The sequence below is a fragment of the Sturnus vulgaris genome, unplaced genomic scaffold, assembly GCF_052056855.1.
Source record: "Sturnus vulgaris isolate bStuVul1 unplaced genomic scaffold, bStuVul1.hap1 Scaffold_141, whole genome shotgun sequence".
In the NCBI taxonomy this organism is placed as follows: Eukaryota; Metazoa; Chordata; class Aves; order Passeriformes; family Sturnidae; genus Sturnus; species Sturnus vulgaris.
Window position 1 is genome coordinate 1,702,065 of NW_028276063.1, and position 20,693 is coordinate 1,722,757.

A 20,693-nucleotide genomic window follows, 5' to 3' on the forward strand; every position below is an offset into this window, starting at 1 on the left:
TCCCCCTGGGCATCAGCAGATCTACCTCAGATTTCCCTCACAAAGTGCCTCCTCACCCTCCTCTGCCTACAGACAGCAGCAGCAGCTCCTTGTCTTGCAGCATCTCTGTTTGTGTGAGCTGCCCTTAAGGCCCTGCTGCCAGGGAGATGCCCCTGGGCAGTGCCCTGTGCTGGGAGGGCTCTGCAGGGCAGAGCTGAGCCCCCAGGGCTGGGTGGGCTCTGGGAGCAGTGACAGGGACAAGCCTTGGATACACACAAACAGCTCTCAGTAGGTAGCAGAGAGCCAGACCAACTCTTGGTATCCCTTCCTGTTCAGCTACACAGGGCAAGAGAGAAGAGTTTACAGAGACTGACTTTGAAACTGGACCGTCCAAAAACGCCACTTTATTTTTCCAGCACATTTTAAGTCTGATCACCCCGAATTAGAGGGAGGTGTAATAAGCAAAGGGCAACTGTGTGGGACCAGTAGGTGGGACTGCACTGGGGCACAGGGAGCCCTGTTTTCCCTCTGGGTTCCCCAGTGTTCAGGCTGAGAGCAATGCTGAAGATGAGGCACAAACTCAGCAGCAAAACCATGAACTCAAAAATAGAACAGTTTAGCAAATGACTGCCCAAAGTAAGAGAAGTAAGTTTGAAGGGATTCCAAAGAACATTTTATAGGATTGGCTAAAACAAGTTGGTCCCAGTTTTATCAATACCTTCTTTCAACAGTCCCTGATGCCTAGAGTGCAGAAATGTCCAACAGCAGCTCCATCAGCCACTTCCTCCTGCTGGCATTGGCAGACACGTGGAAGCTGCAGCTCCTGCACTTCTGCCTCTTCCTGGCCATCTCCCTGGCTGCCCTCCTGGCCAACGGCCTCATCATCAGCGCCGTAGCCTGCGGCCACCACCTGCACACCCCCATGTTCTTCTTCCTGCTCAACCTGGCCCTCAGCGACCTGGGCTCCATCTGCACCACTGTCCCCAAAGCCATGCACAATTCCCTCTGGGACACCAGCAACATCTCCTGTGCAGGATGTGCTTTACAAGTGTTTTTCTTTATGTTCTTCATGTCAGCAGAGTTTTCCCTCCTGACCATCTTGTGCTACGACCGCTACGTGTCCATCTGCAAACCCCTGCACTACGGGACCCTCCTGGGCAGCAGAGCTTGTGCCCACATGGCAGCAGCTGCCTGGGCCAGTGCCTTTCTCCATTCACTGCTGCACACGGACAATACATTTTCCCTGCCCCTGTGCCAAGGCAATGTCCTGGGCCAGTTCTTCTGTGAAATCCCTGAGATCCTCAAACTCTGCTGCTCCAAATCCAATCTCAGGGAACTTGGGCTTCTTGCTGTTACTGTCTGTTTAGCTTCTGGATGCTTTGTGTTCATTGTTTTCTCCTATGTGCAGATCTTCAGGGCTGTGCTGAGGATCCCCTCTGAGCAGGGACGGCACAAAGCCTTTTCCACCTGCCTCCCTCACCTGGCCATGGTCTCTCTGTTTTTCAGCACTGCTTCATTTGCCTACGTGAAGCTCCCCTCAATCTCCTCCCCATCCCTGGACCTGGCACTGTCAGTTCTGTACTCAGCGGTGCCTCCAGCCCTGAACCTCTTCATCTACAGCCTGAGGAATCAGGAGCTCAAGGCTGCAGTGTGGACACTGATGACTGGATGCTTTCAGGAGCATTGAACTGTTGGCAAATTTATGCAAATCACTTCTAATAAAAGTAATTTTTGATAGTTCTTGTTGGTTTGCTTGTGTGTTTTGTTCCCTTTGTTTTACTGGTGAAATATTGTCCACAAAGAAACGTCATTGTGCCATTTCTCATTTTGGTTCTCTCCATATTCCCTGTAGCCACAGACTGTTAATGAGGAGCTGTGGCCTCGGTGGCTTTAATGAATTAAGGATCTCCCAGCAAAGTTTTCTCCAGAGATGCCCCTTCTGTTCCCTTCTCTGGAGCTGCAGCAGCAATGTCTGTGTGCAGAGCTGGGGGCAGATCAGTGCTGGCACAGCAGCTGTGCCCAGCAGCAGCAGCACTTGGTGCTGCCAGTGCTGCTCCCGTGCCACTGCCCCGCTGCCCTCCTGGCCCTCGTGTTCCTGCAGGGCCTGAGTGCTCTGGGGGCTGGGCACAGCCCTGGGGGTGGCAGTGCCGGGGCTGCAGCAGGGACAGGCCATGGGCACTGCTGGGGCAGAGCACTGACGCCTCAGGGCAGGGCCTGGGGGCTCCAGGCTCCTTGGCCAGGCTCTCTCCACAGCACTTGGCCAGCCCAATGCTGAGCAGAGAAAAGCCCCGGGAGCAGCCCCAGGCTGGCCGTGGGCAGGCTGGGGGCAAACAGCATGGCTGGTGCTCTGCAAGCTCCTGCAAGGGGGACACCCTGGCAAGGAGCAGCAGAGCAGGGGCTGATCCATCCCCACTGTGCTGGACACCCCAGGGCAGTGTCCCAGAGCGTCCTCATGCACCTGCCAACAACATTCCCCCTCTGCAGCCCTGGCCTCTGCCCCAGCTCTCACAGGAGCCGCATCCTTGCAGGCACACACACGGCAGCACTGGCTCAGGAGCCCCTGTTTGCATTGCACACAGCAGGGTCTGCACCCCCATGGTGCTGCTGTGGGGACATGGAGCTGAGTGAGCACAAATGCCATCAGCCCCTGGGGCCAGCAAGGGCTGGGGGACGGCAGGGAAACCACTCAGATTTGTCGTGGCCTCTGGAGTCAGCCAGAAAGTTTGTTCCCATGAGCTGTGAGTTTCCTGTCCCACTGCAGACGTTGTTGCTCAGAGCCAGGGCTGCCTCTCAGCCACCTCCAAACAGCCCTGAGCATTTACTTTGATTCACTTTTGCTTTCTTTTTTCTTTCCTGCTCCAGATTTCTTCCTCTTGCCCACACCTGTTCGCTCCCCTTCAAACAGTCACTCACTGTTTGCCCTTTCCTCTCTGACCCCACTCCCCATTTCAGTTCCTGAGCTGGCACCATGGGAACATCTCTTGGGGAGCAGGATCATCCTACAAGTGCTGCAGGAATTGTCTCCAGGGTCTTGCAGTGCCTCTTGCTGCTCCCTTGCCAGAGGCACCACAGGCCAGGGGGGCACATCTGGGCTGCTGTGTCTGGGTGTGGGGCTCCCTGTTGTGGGCAATGAGGAGGGGCTGGGGAGGCTCTGCAGGACTGACAGGATGGGCTTTGGGGCTGGGGTGGAGGAGCTGAGGGACCTGAGCTGCTGGACCTTGTGAAGAGAAGGCCCAGGGCTCGTCCTGCAAGTGCTCCAGGGTTGGTTTCAGAGAATCAGCAAGGTTGGAAAAGACCTTGGAGATCATCAAGCCCAACCTGTGCCCTGACACCACTTTGTCTCTCTGAGCCTCCTCTTCTCCAGGATAAACAACCCCAGCTCCCTCAACCACTCCTCACAGGACCTGTTTTCCAGACCCCTGGTTGCCCTTCTCATGTCCTTCCAAAACTGGGTCCCCAGAACTGGACACAGCACTCGAGGTGCTGCCCAACCAGGGCTGAGCACAGAGGAAGAATCACTGCCCTGGTTCTGCTGGACACACCATTCCTGATCCAGGCCAGGAGCCACTGGCCTTCTTGGCCACCTGGGCACACTGCTGGCTCATGTCCAGCCTGCTGTCCATCAGTGCCCCCAGGTCCCTTTCTGCCTGGCTGCTGTCCAGCCACTCTGTCCCCAGCCTGGAGCACTGCTGGGCTTGTTGTGGCCAAAGTGCAGGACCCAGCACTTGGTCTTGTTAAACCTCACCTTGCTGGATTTGGGCCCTGGATCCAGCCTGTCCAGGCCCCTCTGCAGAGCCCTCCTGCCCTCCAGCAGATCCACACTCACACCCAGCTTGGTGCCATCTGCACATTTGCTGATGCTGCACTCAATGCCCTCATCCAGATCATCAATGCAGATATTGAAATCCACGCTGGCTGGCTCTGATCCCTCAGCCAGCCTGGAGGTGCCCTGTGATGGCACTCAAGGTGATCTGTTCCATCACCTCACCAGGCACCCAGGTCAGGCTGACAGGCCTGCAGTTCCCCACATCTTCCTTCCAGCCCTTCTTGGGGATGGGCTCACATTGGCACCTCCAGTCCTCTGGCACCTCCCTGCTGAGCCAGCACTGATGAGAAATGATGGAGAGCAGCTTGGGGAGCTCATCCAGCAGCTCCCTCATCCCCCTGGGATGGGTCCCATCTGCTCCCACAGACACCTGTGAGCATCTGAGTGGCTCAGCAGGTCCCCAGCTGCTTCCTCCAGGATTACAGGGGGTCTCTTCTGCTCCCTGTCCCCATCTGTCACCAAAGGATTACACTTGTAAGGACAAGCTGTCTTCTTGTTGAAGACTGAGGGAAAGAAGGGCTTAAGTATCTCAGCCTTTTCCTCATCTCTGGTAACCATATCCTCCCAAGTAGAAATTGAGGTTTTCCTTGTATCTGCTTTTGCCATTCATGTATTTATAAAAGCATCTTTATTGTCCTTCACAGAAGTGGCCAGTTATGTCCTAATTAATCTTTCACCTCTCTGATTTTCTTCCTGCATGACCTAGCGACAGACTTGAACACTTCCTGAGTTTCCTGCCCCTCTGTCCAAAGTTGATGTAGCCCCATTTCCCCCCTGAGTTCCTGCAAAAGCTCCATGTGCAACCAGGCCAGTTATTGTCCTTGCTGGCTTATGTTTTGGCACATAGGGTCAGTCTGCTCCTTTGCCTTCAAGAAATTTTCTTGAAGTATGTCCATCCTTTCTGGATTATTTTCTTTTAAAGGGATTCTTCACTTAAAAATTCAGGACCTGTTTTAGAATTTCCCATATCTACACCCTGAATAGGCCCAAGTCTGCAATGGGTTCTCAGGGAACCAGGGCCCCATTGTGCCAAAGCATGGCCTGATGGAAACCCGGTGCCTCTGGGACATCTCCAGCCTCAGAGGAAGCAAGTGTCCATTGTGACACAGCACAGCCTCGTGAATCACAGGAGAGCACAGTGACACCATGGGATCCTGGGGAGCCAAGTGTCCATTGTAAACACAGCGGGGCCTCATGGAAGCCAGGAGATCATTGTTATGACACACTGTCAAAATTGGACCTTGCTTCTGTGAGATTTCATTGCCCCACAATGTTCTCCTGGGTTCCAAGAGGCCTCGCTGTGTCTCAATGGCCCCTTGCTTCCACGAGCCATGGCAGGGTCCCCCTTGCCCCTGGGTTCCATCAGGCTGTGCTGTGTTGACAACTGACACTTGCTGCCATGAGATTCCATTGTGTCACAATGGTGCCCATGTTTCCATGAGGCTGTGCTGTGTCACAATGGGCACTGGATTCCACAAGAGCTGGCAATGTCCCAATGGCAAAAGGGTTCCATGAGGCCATGCCATGTCACAACTGCCTGTGGCTTCCATGAGATTCCTTTGTGACACAGAGATCTCCTAGACCCCATGAGGCCTTTGTCTGCCACAGTGGTGTCTTGTTTCTAGAATGCCTGGCAATATTTCTGTGGCCCTTGAGTTCCATGTGGCCTCTGTCTGTCAGAATTGACCGCCCTTTGCTTGGCCCCGCCCCTTTCCCCTCACAGTTCCCGCCCTTTCCTTGACCCCGCCCCTTTCCCCTCACAGTTCCCACCCTTTCCTTGACCCCGCCCCTTTCCCCTCACAGTTCCCGCACTTTGCTTGGCCCCGCCCCTTTCCCCTCACAGTTCCCGCCCTTTCCTTGACCCCGCCCCTTTCCCCTCACAGTTCCCGCCCTTTCCTTGACCCAGCCCCTTTCCCCTCACAGTTCCCGCCCTTTCCTTGACCCCGCCCCTTTCCCCTCACAGTTCCCGCCCTTTCCTTGACCCCGCCCCTTTCCCCTCACAGTTCCCGCCCTTTCCTTGACCCCGCCCCTTTTCCCTCACAGTTCCCGCCCTTTCCTTGACCCCGCCCCTTTCCCCTCACAGTGCCCGCCCTTTCCTTGACCCCGCCCCTTTCCCCTCCCAGTTCCCGCCCTTTCCTTGACCCCGCCCCTTTCCCCTCACACTTCCCGCCCTTTCCTTGACCCCGCCCCTTTCCCCTCACAGTTCCCGCCCTTTCCTTGCCCCATTCCCTCCCAGTTCGGGGCTCGGAACGGGGGAGGAGGAGGAGGGAGGGAGGAAGAGGCGGAGCGGCAGCAGGAAGCAGGAGCAGAGAAGGAGCGAATCAAGCGCGCGACCCCGGAGCTCCCTGAACTCGCAGCCCCCTCGGGACCATCGCCCCCCATCCCGCAGGTGCCCGGGGAGGGGGAGCTCGCCCCAAATATCCCGGGGGTGTCCCTGGGTTTGGTGGTTTTTTTGGTGGGGGGATGTTTGGATGTTGCAGGGCTGCAGAGGCGCAGATGGCCCTCGGGGGGACATCGGGGGGTCCCCGGGAGGTGTTTTTGGGGGTCCCGGTGGGTGCCGGCAGAGCCCCGGCGGGGCCCGGGGGGATGCGGGTCCCCCCGCGGTGGGGGTTGGGCTTCCCGGGCCGGGCCCTGCGAGCTGTGCCGGGGCCAGGTGGGGAGCGCGCGGGAGCGGCGGGATCGGCGGGGGGACACCGGTTTGGGGGAGCCCCGGGAGAGCCGCGGCTTCCCTGAGCGGGAGCCCAGAGACAGGAGAGCCCCAGAAGGGCAAAGCGGGGAGCCCGAGAGGGGGGGACCCCTGGGATTGCCGGGACCCCGGCGGGGGGTGCTGGGGCTGGAGGGGCGGCATGGCCGGGAAAGGGGTTCGGGGTGCGGGAGCCGGGAGTGGCTGCTCCCACTATGAGCCCAGTCGCTCCCAGTATGAGCCCAGTTGCTCCCCCCGTGTGGTTCCCGTTTCCTCGGAACTCCCAGTATGAGCCCAGTCACTCCCAGTCATTTCCTATTATGATGCAGTTGCCCCCAGCTCGGTCCCAATTGCTCCCATTTTGCTCCAGTGTGTTCCCAGTTCTCCCAGTTTCCCCTAGCACAGTCCCAGTCACTCCCAGTACAATGCCAGTATGAGTCCATTATGATGCCAGTCTCTGCCACCAGGGTCCCAGTCACTCACACTTCCCCCAGTTGCCCCAGCACGGTCCCAGTTTTCCCCCCAGCACATTCCCACTCGCTCCCACTTAGGTCCCAGTCACCACCCCTATATTTCAGACTCTCCCAGTATATCCCAGTTGCCCTGAACAATCTTGTAGTCCTTCCCAGCCACTCCCAGTTCCCTCAGCATGGATCACTTGCCCCCAGTTTGATCCCAGTTGCTCCCAGTGTGTGTGCAGTGTGCTCCCAGCATGGGCCCAGTAGCTCCCAGTAACTGCCAGTCAGGGTCCAGTCACACCCACTCTAATCCCAGTATGACTGTAGACACTCCCAGTATGATCCCAGTATGGTCTCCATCACTTGCAGTCTAATTCCAGTTACTCCCAGTCTGATGCCAGTGGTCCCCAGTGTGGTCCCAGTTGCTCCCTGTCAATGCCAGCATGACCCCAGTAGCCTCCAGTATAATCCCTGTGCCTGCCTGTCTCTCCCAGTATATCCCAGTCACCCCCAGCATGGTGCCAGTCACTCTCATTTCTTCCCAGCTGCTTTCAGCAGGATTCCAGTTGTTCACAGCCACTGCCACTCCATCCCAGTATGATTCCAGTCACCCTTGAAGTGATCCCAGTCTCAGCCAGCATGTACCCAGGTGCTGTCACTGTGATCCCAGTATGATCCCAGTTGCTGCCAGAACAGTTCCAGTTTCTCCCAGTTCTTACCAGGATGATCTCTAGAATAGCCCCAGTCTCTCTCAGCAATGTCTCACTTTCTGCCAGTGTCCCCCAGTGTGGTTCCAGTCTCCCCAGTATGGCACCAGCTGTCCCCAGCTTTGTCCCAGCTGTACCCAGTGTGATTCCAGTTCCCCCAGTACGGTTACAGACACTCTCATTATATCCCAGTTGCCCCAGTAAGGTTCCAGTTAGCTCAGAAGGATTCCAGTCTTTCCCAGTTACTGACAATTGTCTCCAGCCTGATCCCAGTTTCTCTCAGTAGTCCATGCTCCCTGTCACTCCCAGTCTGGGCCCAATTGCACTCAGTCACTCCCAGTATGGTTCCAGTCTCTCCCAGTACAATCTGCTGTACCCAGTCCCCCCCAATATGGTTCCAGTTATCTCCAGTATGACCACAGTCACTCGCAGATCCTCCCAGTGTTATTCCAGTCATGCCCAGAGTGACTCTCTGTCACTCCCATTGTGGGCCCAGTTGCTCCCAGTTACTCCCAATATGGTTCCAGTTGTGGCCAGCACTTTTCCTGTCACTCCCAGTCTGCTTGCAGTATGATCCCAGTCATTCTGGGATATTCCCAGTACTATTCCAATTACTCCCAGTATGATTCCAGCTAGTTCCAGTTACTCTCATTTCCCCTCACTGTGGTTTCAGTCTCTCCCAGTGTATCCCAGTTGCTGTCAGCACGTTCCCAATCACTCTCAGTTGTCCTCACCTGCTTCCAGACTGATCCCAGTTGCTCACAGCCTCTCCCAGTCACCCTCAGTGCAGTCCCAGTGTCTGCCATTATGATCCAGTAAGATGCCAGTCTCCCGCAGCATGCTTCCAGTTGCTCCCAGTTCCAGTGCGATCCTAGGTGCCCCTAGCATAGTCCCAGTCACTCGATAGATGATCCCAGTCCCTCCCAGCATGATCCCAGTCATGCTCAGTTGCCCCCAGTATAGAGTAGTAGCTCCCACTGACTCCCCAGTATCCCTCAGTGTGTTACAAGTTCTCCCAGCATGGTCCTGTTTTTTCCCATTGTGGTTCCAGTCACTCCAGTAAGGTCACAGACACTCACAGTATATCCCAGTTGCTCTCAGCATGCTCGTAGTCATTCCCAGTGGTTCCCAGTATCCCCAGTAAGGTTCCCCCCGGCTCCAGAGGGTGGGAGCAGCCGAGAGCCCCGCGCTGCCCATCCCGACCTGTCCCGGCTCCATCCCCGCTCCTCCCGCGGGCTGCGAGGGCTTCGGGAACGGCCCCGAGGGTGTCGCTGCTCCTGGGGGAGGAGGATGGAAGAGGAGGGATGAAGGAGGAGAGCGAGAAGGGATGGAAGCAGGGGAAGGAGGGAGAGTTAGGGAGGAGGAGGAGGAGGGATGGAAGAGGAAAGACAAAGGAGGATCAAGAAAAGGAGGAGGAGGAAGGAGGTCGAGCGCTCCCTGAATTCATAGGTCCCCCATCCATGGGACCATCGCCCCCACAGGTGACTGGGGAGGGGGAGCTCGGCCCAGATATCCCAGAGGGTCCCTGGGTTGGGTTTATTTTGAAGGGATGTTTGGAGAATGCAGAACTGCAAAGCTGAGCAGAAAATGCCCCTTGAGGGGACACTGGGGGGTCCCCAGGAGGTGTTTTTGGGGTGTGCTGGTGGCTGTGGCAGCAGAGCCCTGGTAGAGAGCAGGGGGATGTGGGGTCTCCCCTGCAGTGGGGGTTGTGTCTGCCCGAGTTGGGCACCGTCACCTCCAGCCCAGAGCCAGGGGCTGCGGGACCCCGAGGGAGAGCCAGAGGGGGGAACCTGGGGACCCCCAGAGTGGAGAGAGTGGAGAGGGGCAATACCAGGACATCAGGGAACCCTGGGAGTCTGGAGGAGCAGAGCCCTGTGTCCCCCAGGACCCCAAAGTGGGGAGCCCAGAGAGGGGGTAGTGCTGCAATTTTGGGACCCTCAACAGCCTGGAGAGGGGCAGGGGGGACTCCTTGGACCCCCTGCACCCCAAAGCAGAGAATAAGGGGAGAAGGGACCCCAAAACCCCCAGCATCCCTAAATGGGGAGACAGAAGAGGGGGGAGCTTTTTGGATTCCTGGGACTCCCAGCAGCCTGGGGAGGGCGGGGACCGAGTAGATGGGGGACCCCCAATACAAGCGTGACCCCCAGCAGCTGGGACTGGGGGGAACCCCCATACACCAGAGGGGAGGGACTATTCCCAGGAACTCGTGGGAGGCATTTTCAGGGCTGAATGTTGGTGTTTGGGAAGTTTTTATGGACCCGAGATGCTCGGGGACTTGTAGAGATGGAGTTGGGCAGGAGGAACCCACAACACAACGCGCACATCCCTTGTTTTTCCCCAAACCAGGATTTCCCATTCGCAACCGTTTGCCCGATGGAGGAGGAGGCTGTGAGGAAGAGGAAGATGTCCCAGGAGCCCCAGGCAGGTGAGGAGGAAGTCAGTGCCCCTTTTCCCCTCTGTCCTGCTCCATCTCCCAGCCCAGCACGGCCCCCGGCTGCAGGACAACCCCGCTGCTGACGCCGTCCTGCCGGGGACGCGCTGGGGGGATCTCCTTCCCCTTCCCTCTGGCACGGAGGCAAATCCCATCCTCTGCTTGTCCTTCCTGCCCCAGACAAGGAGCTGAGCACGGAGAGCAGGGAGGGCAAATCCCCGCGGCAGAACCTCGTGGAAGAGGCCGTTTGGAGCGGCTCCACGGCACAGGAATGCAACGGGGAGGAAAAGCCGCGGAGATCCCGCACGAGGAGGGGCTGCAAACGCAGATGGCGGGGATCTGAGGCGGAAAGCCCCAGCCTGGGCCGGGGGGACGACCAGAGATGGAGCCAGAGCTCGGAGCTGGTGGTCCATGAGCAGCTTTGTAATGGGGAGAAGCCCCACAAGTGCTCAGAGTGTGGGATGAGCTTCAGATGGAGGAACAGCCTGATCCGCCACCAGAAGATCCACACTGGGCAGAGGCCCTATGAGTGTGGGCAGTGTGGGAAGAGCTTCAGTGAACGCAGCACATTGATCCGCCACCAGAACATCCACACTGGGAAAAGGCCATACAAGTGTGGGGATTGTGGGAAGGGCTTCAGGCAGCGTTCCAGCCTGATCTGCCACCAAAGTGTCCACACTGGGGGGAGGCCCTACGAGTGTCCTGAGTGTGGGACAAACTTCTCTCAGAGCTCAGCTTTGAACAGACACCAACAGAGGCAGCATTAATGCAATCCCTGTAAATCCCCCTAGTGCAAGAACAACTTGTGTGCTGCTCCAACTCCATCCCCCACTGCAGAACTCATGTTGAGCAGAGCCCTGGTGACCCACATTCTCTGGGATCCATCTGGGGAAGACACCTGGCTGGTTATCCTTTTGTTTTGGCCTTAGTTTTTCTCTCTTCTCCATTTCTTTTCACACCAAAAGCCAAGAGGATTTAGGTCACCTAAAAACCTCTCAAATCCCTCTGAAAGCACCTCAATTTTAATCCAAAATGGCTTAATCCAACTGCAAAGTGGATCCTCAAGACAACTCAATCCCACGTGAACCTTACTGGATTCCACAGCCACCAGGGTGAGAAGGGGTTGGAAGGAGATTGGGAAAAATGGGATCCAAATTTGGAGTGCTGGGATTGAGATTGTGTGGGGCTGGCTGCCAAGGGATGGATTTGATAGTAAATAAAAGCTTCACAATTCCTGACTTCTGTCCCATTCACTTCCAGTCAGTTGCAGTTCTGTTTTCAGTGGCACCTTCTCATCTGATTGTGTTTGTGTCCTCCTTTTTCTCCTGTCTCTCCCTGCCTGCTCTGTTTCTGTCTCAGGGTCTCCCTTGACCCAGGGCAGCTCCCACCAAAGACCCTCCCCTGATTTAATTGCCCGTGCAGGAGCTCCAACAGCCATGGGTGAAGTTAGGAAGGCTGGCAGTGAAATGTCCCTGTAAGGTCTTGCTGCACTTGGCTTTTGGCCCGTTCTGAAGAGCTTTGCCTTCAAGGGCAGGAACATCTTTTCCTGGCTGGGAACTGGAATTCCAGACCCTGGCAGTGTGAGCCGTGCAGGAGCATCCAGACTGGGATCATGGGGGCTGGGATGACATGGACTGGGATCCTCCAGACTGGGACTGCACAGGCTGGGACCAGTTGGATCAGGGCCATCCAGCCTGGGATTGTACAGACTGGGATCACATGGACTGGGATTGTACAGACTGGGATCACATGGACTGGGACCATATGGACCGGGATGGCTGCACCAGAACGATGGGAACCGAGGCTGTCCCGCCCCACCCAGGGGTCCCTCCCAGTCCTGCCCAGTCCCGTGCGGGGGCGCAGCCAAAACTCCCCGGAGTGAACGCGGAGATCCCAGAGCGCTGCCGGTGTCGGTCTCTGTCCCGGTGCTGGTCTGGGTCTCATTCTCAGTCCTACAGCGGTGCCAGTCTCAGTGCCAGTGCCGGTTCTTGTTTCAGTCTTGGTCTTGGTCTAATTTGTGGAGTGGTCTCGGTCTAATTCGTGGAGTGGTCTCGGTCCCAGTGTTGGTGCTGGTGCTGGTGTTGATCCTGTTGTGCTCCCAGTGCCAATCTCAGCCTCAGGCCCGGTCCCAGAGAGGTGCCAGTCTCGGTCTTGGTGCCGATGTCAGTCTCTGTGCTTGTTCTGGTCCCACTCTGTCTCAGTCCCAGAGTTCTCACAGTGCCAGTGCTGGTACCAGAGCCGTTCTGGAGCCCTCCCAGTGCCGGTTCCTGTGTCAGTGTGGGCCTCAGTTTTGGTCTCAGTGCCAGTTCTGGTGCTGGTCACACTCTCAGTCTCGGTCTTGGTCCTAGTCCTAGTTCCAGTTCTGGAGTGGTGCTGGTCTCAGTTCCGGTGTTGGATCTGCTCCCACTCTTGGTCTCGGTGTCCATTCTGATTTTGGTCTCATTCTTGGTGCTGATGCCATTTCTTGTGACAGTCTTGGTCCTAAAGATTTTTGGCCTATTTGTGTGATTTTATACCAAACTGGGCAGGTTTAGGCTGGATTTTAGGCCACTTTTGGACTCTGCAAGGCTCATGTGTATGGTTTTAGATCGCCTTTGTGTGGAGTTGAGGCCCGTTTGGCTGATTTTAGCCCAAACCTGGTAGATTTAGGCTGGATTTCTGATCTTTTCTTGGAGATTTTAAGCCAAACCAGAGCCTTTTGGGACTGCGTGGCCCTTTGGCCTGGATCCTTCCCATCACAGTTCCCGCCCTTTCCTTGGCCCCGCCCCTTTCCCTCAGAGTCCCTGCCCTTTCCTTGGCCCCGCCCCTTTTCCCTCACAGTCCCCGCCCTTTCCTTGGCCCCGCCCCTTTCCCTCAGAGTCCCTGCCCTTTCCTTGGCCCCGCCCCTTTTCCCTCACAGTCCCTGCCCTTTCCTTGGCCCCGCCCCTTTCCCTCACAGTCCCTGCCCTTTCCTTGGCCCCGCCCTTTCTAGTCACAGCCCCGTCTATCTTTAGCCCCGCCCCTTTCTTTCCGACCGAGCCCATGTGTTCACCACGCCCCTTTCCCCTCCAAGCCCCGCCCATCTCAGGGCGCGTTCCTCTCGCGCATGCTCAGAACACTCGGAGGTGCCTTCCGGGCGCCGCCGTCTTTGCTCCCTGTCTGCCTGCCCGGCTTCAGCATGTCCGAGAGCTACGGTGGGGCTGGGGGGATCTATAGGGGATCTATTGGGGACTGAGGGGGGGTCTGAGGATTTCTATAGAGGATTTGGGCTTGGTAATAGAGGATTTGGGGTCTCTGGGGGTCCCTTATGGGTGATTGATAGGTCTATACGGCATCTATAGACCACTGGTGGAGGTTTTACAGCCCTGGGGGGATTCTGGGGGACTTTATAGGGGATTTGGGCTGCTCTGGGGCTCCCTAGATGGGGTCTGGGAGGTCTACAGGGGAGCTGTAGGGAACTGGGGATCTGTATATGGGATTTGTGTTTGTCTCTAGGGGATTTGGGGGACTCTGGGAGGTTCCTAAAAGGGATCTGGGAGGTCTATAGTGGATCTAAAGGGTCCAGGTGGGTTTCAGGCTCTCTAGGGGAATTTTAGGATTCTTAAAGGGAGTTCTTGGGAATTTTGTGCTCTGTCCAGGGAATTACTGGGGTTCCTGTAGGGAATTCTGTGGCTCCTATTGAGGATTTTTGGGAATTTTGGAGCCCTTAAAGAAAATGTGGCGGTCTCTTGGGAACTTTGGGCTCCCATAAGGAAACGTTGGTGTAATTAAAGGGAATTTTGTAGTGTTGGAGTTGTAGGTTTGTAGTTGTTTGGAGTTTTTCGGTGCATATTGAGAATTGTGAGAATTGTGAGAATTGTGAGAATTGTGGGGTCTCCACCGGGATTTTGTTTTCATTTTGGGTCCAAACATGGGACTATTTAGGTCCCTATTGGGAAGTTTTGAAATTTTGGGGTCCTCAAGTGTAATTTTAGACGTTGCCCTAAAATTATTTTGGGGTCCCTATTGTTATGAATGTTTTTTTATTTTTCCAATTTATCAAGCAGCAAGATTAAATGCAGCAGCAAATTTTTAATAGTAACAATTATAAATGTATACAATCAAAGTATTGGAGATCAATACAATCGAAGTATTGAATCCATATATTTTAGGATAAGTAAAATTTGGCAGTGAGTAATTTAGTATAATTGAGGTTCATATAAAGCATGAGCAAAACCGACCAGGGAGGGCCCCCCCAACCGGGGATACGGGGAGGGACTCGCCCCTCCTCACGTACCAAAGCATCAAGGCTAACAATCCCCCTTATATACTATATGCTACACAAGTGTCTGGAAAACTCCTCCTAGTTTCTATTCCTAAAGTCTACGTCACTGTGTGTACGGAGCATGCTCTACTGATGGGTTAGGGGGTCTCTCATCCTTTTGAGGGTTTTATTTCTGATGAAGGCTCGTCGTCTTCATCAGTGACCGAGCTGTGACCTGCAGGTAGTGCATGCTCACTATGTGACTGAACAGATGTTTTCCATAAGACTCTAATTAAATCCCATGCCTGGAATCGTCTCATCTTGGCCCATTTCAAGGTTGAAACTCTATTTCTAGATGGTACTTATCAGACCTTTGTCCTTCTACTATTCCCTTCCAACATCCTTGTTCAACTCCCAACATGTGGAAGATGTCCTTTGACCTGTCTCACCCATCTCCCCACTCATTCTGTAAAAAATGTCTTCTTTTGATCTAAATAAAATTTTGTAAATATAGTTACAATTTATTTAGCACGAATCACATTTATCACACAGTTCGAGCAGAACACTGGAGGCAGTGATGACAGGGGGGACAAACAAGGGAAAGGTGTCTGTGATGCTGAGCAAACCTGGATGTGTTTCAGGAATGCAAAGGGCCAAGGGCTGAGCCCCAGCCCCTGGCAAGGCACATCCTGTCCCTCCCTCATTGCTCAGGGCTCTTCCCGGGCCACTGGGCTCTGGGCATGTGCAATGCCAAGGGCAGCACCATAGGGCGGCCCCTGCCAGGCTGCTGAGCAGGGACAAGGAGGCAATGAGGCCCCAGCACAGCAAGGCTCACTTGTCCCCTGCTGGCCTCAGGCCCAGGGCCAGCGTGCATGGCCCAAGTGCTGCAGGAGTTGGCTGTGTCAGGGCCTTTCAGCTGCTGCCCATCCCTGTGCCCTCTGCAGCCCAGGCTGTCCTATGGTGTCCATGCCCTGCGCCTCTGTCCCTGCAGGCTGTCGTCATCCCCCGGCTGCCCCACCTCGCTGGCCCCTTCCTTTGCTGACAGCTCTGCCTCCTGCCTGCCTCTGCCTGGACACACAAAGCCTTGGGCTGGCCCACACTCCTTCTGGGGGACGGGTTGCACCACAGCCCTCCCTGGGAGAGAAATTCCTTTCTCCTTGTGTCCAGTCTGGCCCTCATCAATTTCCCTTGGCATTAATTAATTCATTCTCAGGCTGTTTTCTGCTATATCAAAAGGATCCACCATCTCTGAAACTGACCTTCAGCCCCTCCCAGGGCTCTCCTTTGCTCTCCTCAGTCTCTACTCCACTGAGCACTGAGTTCCTTTGCCCCTACACAGTGCTCATATGCTTGCAGCTTCCAAACCCCACCTGGGGAGATCTCTGGGCCCTCTTCAAGGTCTTGGCAAAAGAGAACATTCTGCTCATAGTCGAAGAAAATCACCAGAGGACAAGGCAGGACCTGTCTGTCCTGGCTACATTTTTCTGGGTGCAGTCCTCGGATAGATGGAATTTTAGCTGTATAATCCCAGTTTTGGCCATTGACACCTCGGTGAGAAGGGCAGTTCTTTTCCACTGGAAGGAAAACGCAGAGCCCCATGTTTGGTGGTAGATGAGAGACTGCCTGCAGGAGGCCAAGGCCAGCCAGAGCTGTCTCTCCTGGCAGATTTTGGCTTGAAGAACCCTTGCAGATAGAGATTTTCTTAGGTAGACTAGCAATTTCAGCCTTGGGCAGCAGGAAAGAGGGATGGTTTATTTCCCTAGGAAGGAAAGCACAGAGCCCCAGTGCTCCAGAGGTTGATGAGAGGCAGCCCTCGACATGCCAGGGTCAGCCAGACCTGCCTTGTAGCCCCCAGGAGGCCAAATCATCCAGACCCATTCCATGTCCTCTTGGTTCCACAAGGCCCTGTAATGTCACAATGTTCTCCTTGCTCCTGAGGTGTCACAATGGCCCCTTGCTTCCATGAGGCCCTGCAGGGTCACAATGGCCCTTTGGATCCGTGGGCCCCACAGTGTCACAATGGTCTCCATGCTTCCATGGGGCCTTGCAGTGCCACAATGGTCTCCATGGATCCACGGTGCCCTGCAGGATCACAAGGGCCCTTGGGCTGCACCAGGCCCTGGAATGCAACAATGGCCTCTTGGTTCCACAAAGCCCTGCTGCTTCACACTGGCCCCTTGGGACCATGCGGCCCAGCAGGGCCACAGTGATGTCCTTGGTGCCATGAGGCCCCACAGTGTCACCATGGCCCCTTGGATCCATGGGGTCCCCAAGGTGTCACAATGGTCTCCACAGGAAGGAAACAACTGAGCCCCAGTGTTGCAGAGGCAGATGTGGGGCAGTCACCAGAGGCCAAGGACAGCCAGACTTGATGGTATTTGCAGATTTTGTCTGGGAGTAATCCCTGGATATACAGAATTTTAGAGGTACAATACCAATTTCAGTATTGACATGGACATCTGGAGGAAAAGGATGGCTCTTTTCCATAGGAAGGAAAGTATGGACCACCAGTGTTTAAGGGGCAGATGAAAGCCAGCCATCACAGACCCAGTCCAGACAGACCTCTCTGTTCTGGCAGCTTTAGTCTGAAAGCAATCCTTGGATATAGGGAATTTCAGAGATGGAATCCTAATTTTGGCTATTTCTGCATTGATAAGAGGGATGTTTTTTTCCATTGGAAAAAAATCACTGATCCCCAGTGTTCCAAAAGCAGGTATGAGGCAGTCCCCAAGAGACAAAGGGCAGCCAGACCTGTCTGTCCTGGCAGATTTCACTTGGGAGAAATCCTTGGATGTACAGAGTTTTGGAGGTGGAATCCCAATTTCAGCCACGGCTGCGTGGTCGAGGTGGATGGTTTCACCATAGCAAAGAAAAGTGAGAAGCCCAAGTGTTTTGCAAGAAGATGAGAGGTGGCCACCCTTAGGCCAAGCCAGCCTGACTTGTCTCTCCTAGTACCTTTCATCTGGGATCTATCCTTGGACATAGGGATTTTTAAAGGTGGAATCTCAATTTTGGTTGTGGATGCCAGGATTGGAAGAAGAGTTGTTCTCATTAGGAAGGAAAGCACAGAGCCCCAGTGTTTCAAAGGCAAATGAAAGGCAGTCTTTAGGAAGCCAAGGCCAGCCAGACTTGACAAGGATGGCAGCTTTTGTCTGCAAGCTGTCCTTGGATATAGGGAATTCTGGATGTGGATTCCCAATTTTGGCTATGGGCGCCTGGACATGAAAGGTGCTTTTTTTCCCACAGGAAAGGAAACCACACGGTCCCAGTGTTTCAAAGTCAGATGAGAGGTGGCCCCAGGGTGGCCAAGGCAGCCAGATCTCTCTGTCCTGGCAGATTTCACCTGGGAACAATCCTTGCATCTAAGGAAATTTGGAGCAGGAATCCCAATTTTGGCCATGGGCACCTGGAGGAGAATGACAGTTCTTTTCCATAGGAAGGAAAGCACAGAGCCCCAGAGTGGGAAGACAGATTGAAAGGATAGTACAGAAGGCAATCTCTCCCAATGAATTACAGCTGTACTGATGACTGAGGAGTGGAAACATCTGTGCCTGCCCAAGGAGTTGGGTTATTCTAAAAGGGTGGGTTAGCTGGCTGACCCAGAGTCTGCTGCAGTTTGGGATGGAGTCTGCTGGCTGTGCTGTGAGGAGGTAACGGACATGCAGTCGTGCAAGAGACAGATAAGGTAAGAAGATGTTGTGGGAGGGTGTCCTGGGGTACAGTACAAAAATGTGTATTCTATCACCATCTGTTGAGATGTAGGAGGGGTGGTGATCCTTATCTCTGTGGGAGATATCCTCTGCTGATGTGACATCTGATAAGATCAGGGGGATGATCATCGTTATCTTTCCACAACCCATCCTTCCTCCAGAAGATATCTTCTGCTAATGGGCCATTAAGTCCTATTGTTTGACTGATAAAATTACATCATTCCATTGGGAGATGCCCCAGCCAGGGGCAGGAGCCAAGCCTTTCCTACCTAGATAAAAAACTGGGGTTTGGGACGCGAAGGCAGCCCTTTCCACTGGATCGCAGAGGAAAGTCGTATCATTTCACATCATCGCTGAATCTTCGGAGGAAAACTGCACCCTCTACAGGAGCACTGCTTCAACAGAACCACATCTGTCATCCAGGAGGATGCAGCCACCATTTATACGGACTGCTACCAACACCCTGACTGACAGGGTGTCAGGTTGTATTTCTGACTGTGTCGGTGGTTGTTTCTTTTATATTATTGCGTATATTTTATTTTTTCTCTTTTTTTCCTATTAAATTATATTACTGACTTGGAGTCTCACACTGGTTTTACTTTCAAACCAACACATTTATTGGCGCCCAACGTGGGGCATGAAGGGTACTGAGAAAAGTCAGTGTTACAATTTTGTTTTCTCCATGATTCTCAACATGCTTACATGGGTTTTATATCTTGCTCTCTATATTTTTCCACACATGGGGAACTATCTGCCCGCTGTAATGCTCCTGTGTAGACCAGGATATGGTATAAAAATTGCTTTATTAGCCTATTATGTCTACTGCATGATAACCTCTGAGGCAATGAACATAATTCAGAATATATACTTGACTTTGTTTGCTTGTCCTAGTCTAGGTTGCTACATCCGGGGTTTTAACAATCACACCCAGCCCTTGGGGGGAGGGGTAAAGGATGATTTTTTCCAATCTTTCCGGCCTGATACAGTAGTTTTTGGAAATGTTGAGTTCCCGCTGGATGCTAAGGACAGCATAATATTGTTGTTAGTTCTGCTTTGTCTCCTCTGCACAGCCTTTACAGCCTCCAACATGCTTAGAAACAGAACACTACATGGCGTATTGATGTGTATTCTTGTGGAAGAGCAAAAAAGAAACAAATCAACTTCGTCCACGTCTGCACAGAATGGCACAAAGAGGAGAAGAACCAAACACAAAGCAACAGTGTCCGTGTCTACACAGCCAGCCAGAGAGGAGAAAAAAGCCAGAAGCACCATCAGCATCTCCACACAAACCATCACTGAGGCAGAACAGCCTAGACCAGTAGCAGGTGCCCCCGTTCAGAAGAAGAAATCAAAGAGCAAATCAGTTCACATAGTGACTGACGAGGACGTGGCAGGACCTTCGCACCCAGCGGAAGAGACAGAGCCAGAAATCATCACTCGCTCTCTATCCCTGGGTGAGCTGCGTGACCTGTGGAGGGAATTCACCCGCCAGACAAATGAGTCCATCTTGACCTGGCTGCTCCGCATCTGGGACGCTGCAGCCAATGACACCATTCTGGATGGAAGTGAGGCCAGGCAACTGGGATCTCTGTCCTGGGATGTGATCATTGACCAGGGGATTGGGAGAACCCAAGAAACTCTCAGCCTCTGGCGGCAGTTGCTGACAAGTGTGAAGGACAGGTACCTTTGTAAAGAAGATCTCCAGGTGCACCAAGGAAAATGGAGCACAATAGAACAAGGTATCCGATGCCTGAGGGAATTGGCTGTGCTGGAGATCATTTTCTCAGAAGATGAGAGATTTCCTAAGAGCCCAGACTGTGTCCAGTGCACGTCACAGATGTGGTTGAGATTCGCACAGCTTGGACCAGAGATGTATTCCCGTTACCTGGCAATGCTGCAGTGGAGGGAAGGTGAGGACATGGTAGGCATCTTGGCCAATAAACTAAGAATTTATGAGGACAATGTCACTGCCCCATTTCATACCCATGTCTCATCCGTGGAAACAAGGCTGGTGGAGCAAGTCCGAAGCTTGATTGAAGAGGACCATCAGAAACTAAAAAAAAGAACTTAAGGAAAACAACTACCAGATCTCACCAGAACCAACAAGAGTTTCTGCCACTAGGAGCTGGTGTTCCTCAGGCAGGGAGAGAGGACACACTCCACGAGGTAACCTCTGGTTTTTCCTTCAGGAGCATGGAGAAGACATGAGGAAGTGGGATGGAAAACCCACCTCCTCCTTAGCAGCACAGGTACGTGAGCTGAAAAGAGGGACACCTAACACAAGAAGCTCATCTAGAGTCAATGCTGCTCCAGTCTCTCATGTACAGAACTCCAGACAGTATCAGAATGATGATATGACTGATCCTCTTGAAGGAACCTCAAGAATCTATTTACAGAGAGAGAGCAACGTGTACCAAATCAGGAATAGAGGAGCCCTGCCTCTAGCCAGGTAGAGGAGAGGGATAATTGGATCTATTGGACTGTGTGGATCCGATGGCTTGGCACATCCGACCCACAAAAACATAAGGCTTTGGTTGACACCGGTGCCCAGTGTACTCTGATGCCATCAAAGTATGTAGGAGAAGAATCCATCTCTATTTCTGGGGTAACAGGAGGATCCCAGCAGCTGACTGTAGTGGAGGCCGAAGTGAGTTTAACTGGGAACAGGTGGCAGAAA

General features: G+C 54.0%; 2 protein-coding genes across 2 annotated transcripts; both read left to right on the forward strand.

Moving 5' to 3' along the window:
* Positions 1–733: 733 nt before the first annotated feature.
* Positions 734–1,666, forward strand: LOC148219420 (olfactory receptor 14J1-like). Its single transcript, XM_088157642.1, has one exon. The coding sequence runs from the start codon at positions 734–736 to the stop codon at positions 1,664–1,666; it is 933 nt and encodes a 310-aa protein (XP_088013768.1).
* Positions 1,667–9,457: 7,791 nt separating this feature from the next.
* Positions 9,458–11,322, forward strand: LOC148219421 (uncharacterized). The gene is made up of 2 exons (XM_088157648.1): positions 9,458–10,078; positions 10,265–11,322. Exons 1-2 carry the CDS (start codon positions 9,883–9,885, stop codon positions 10,849–10,851), a joined length of 783 nt encoding a protein of 260 aa, XP_088013774.1. The 5' UTR covers positions 9,458–9,882; the 3' UTR covers positions 10,852–11,322.
* The last annotated feature ends 9,371 nt before the right edge of the window (positions 11,323–20,693 follow it).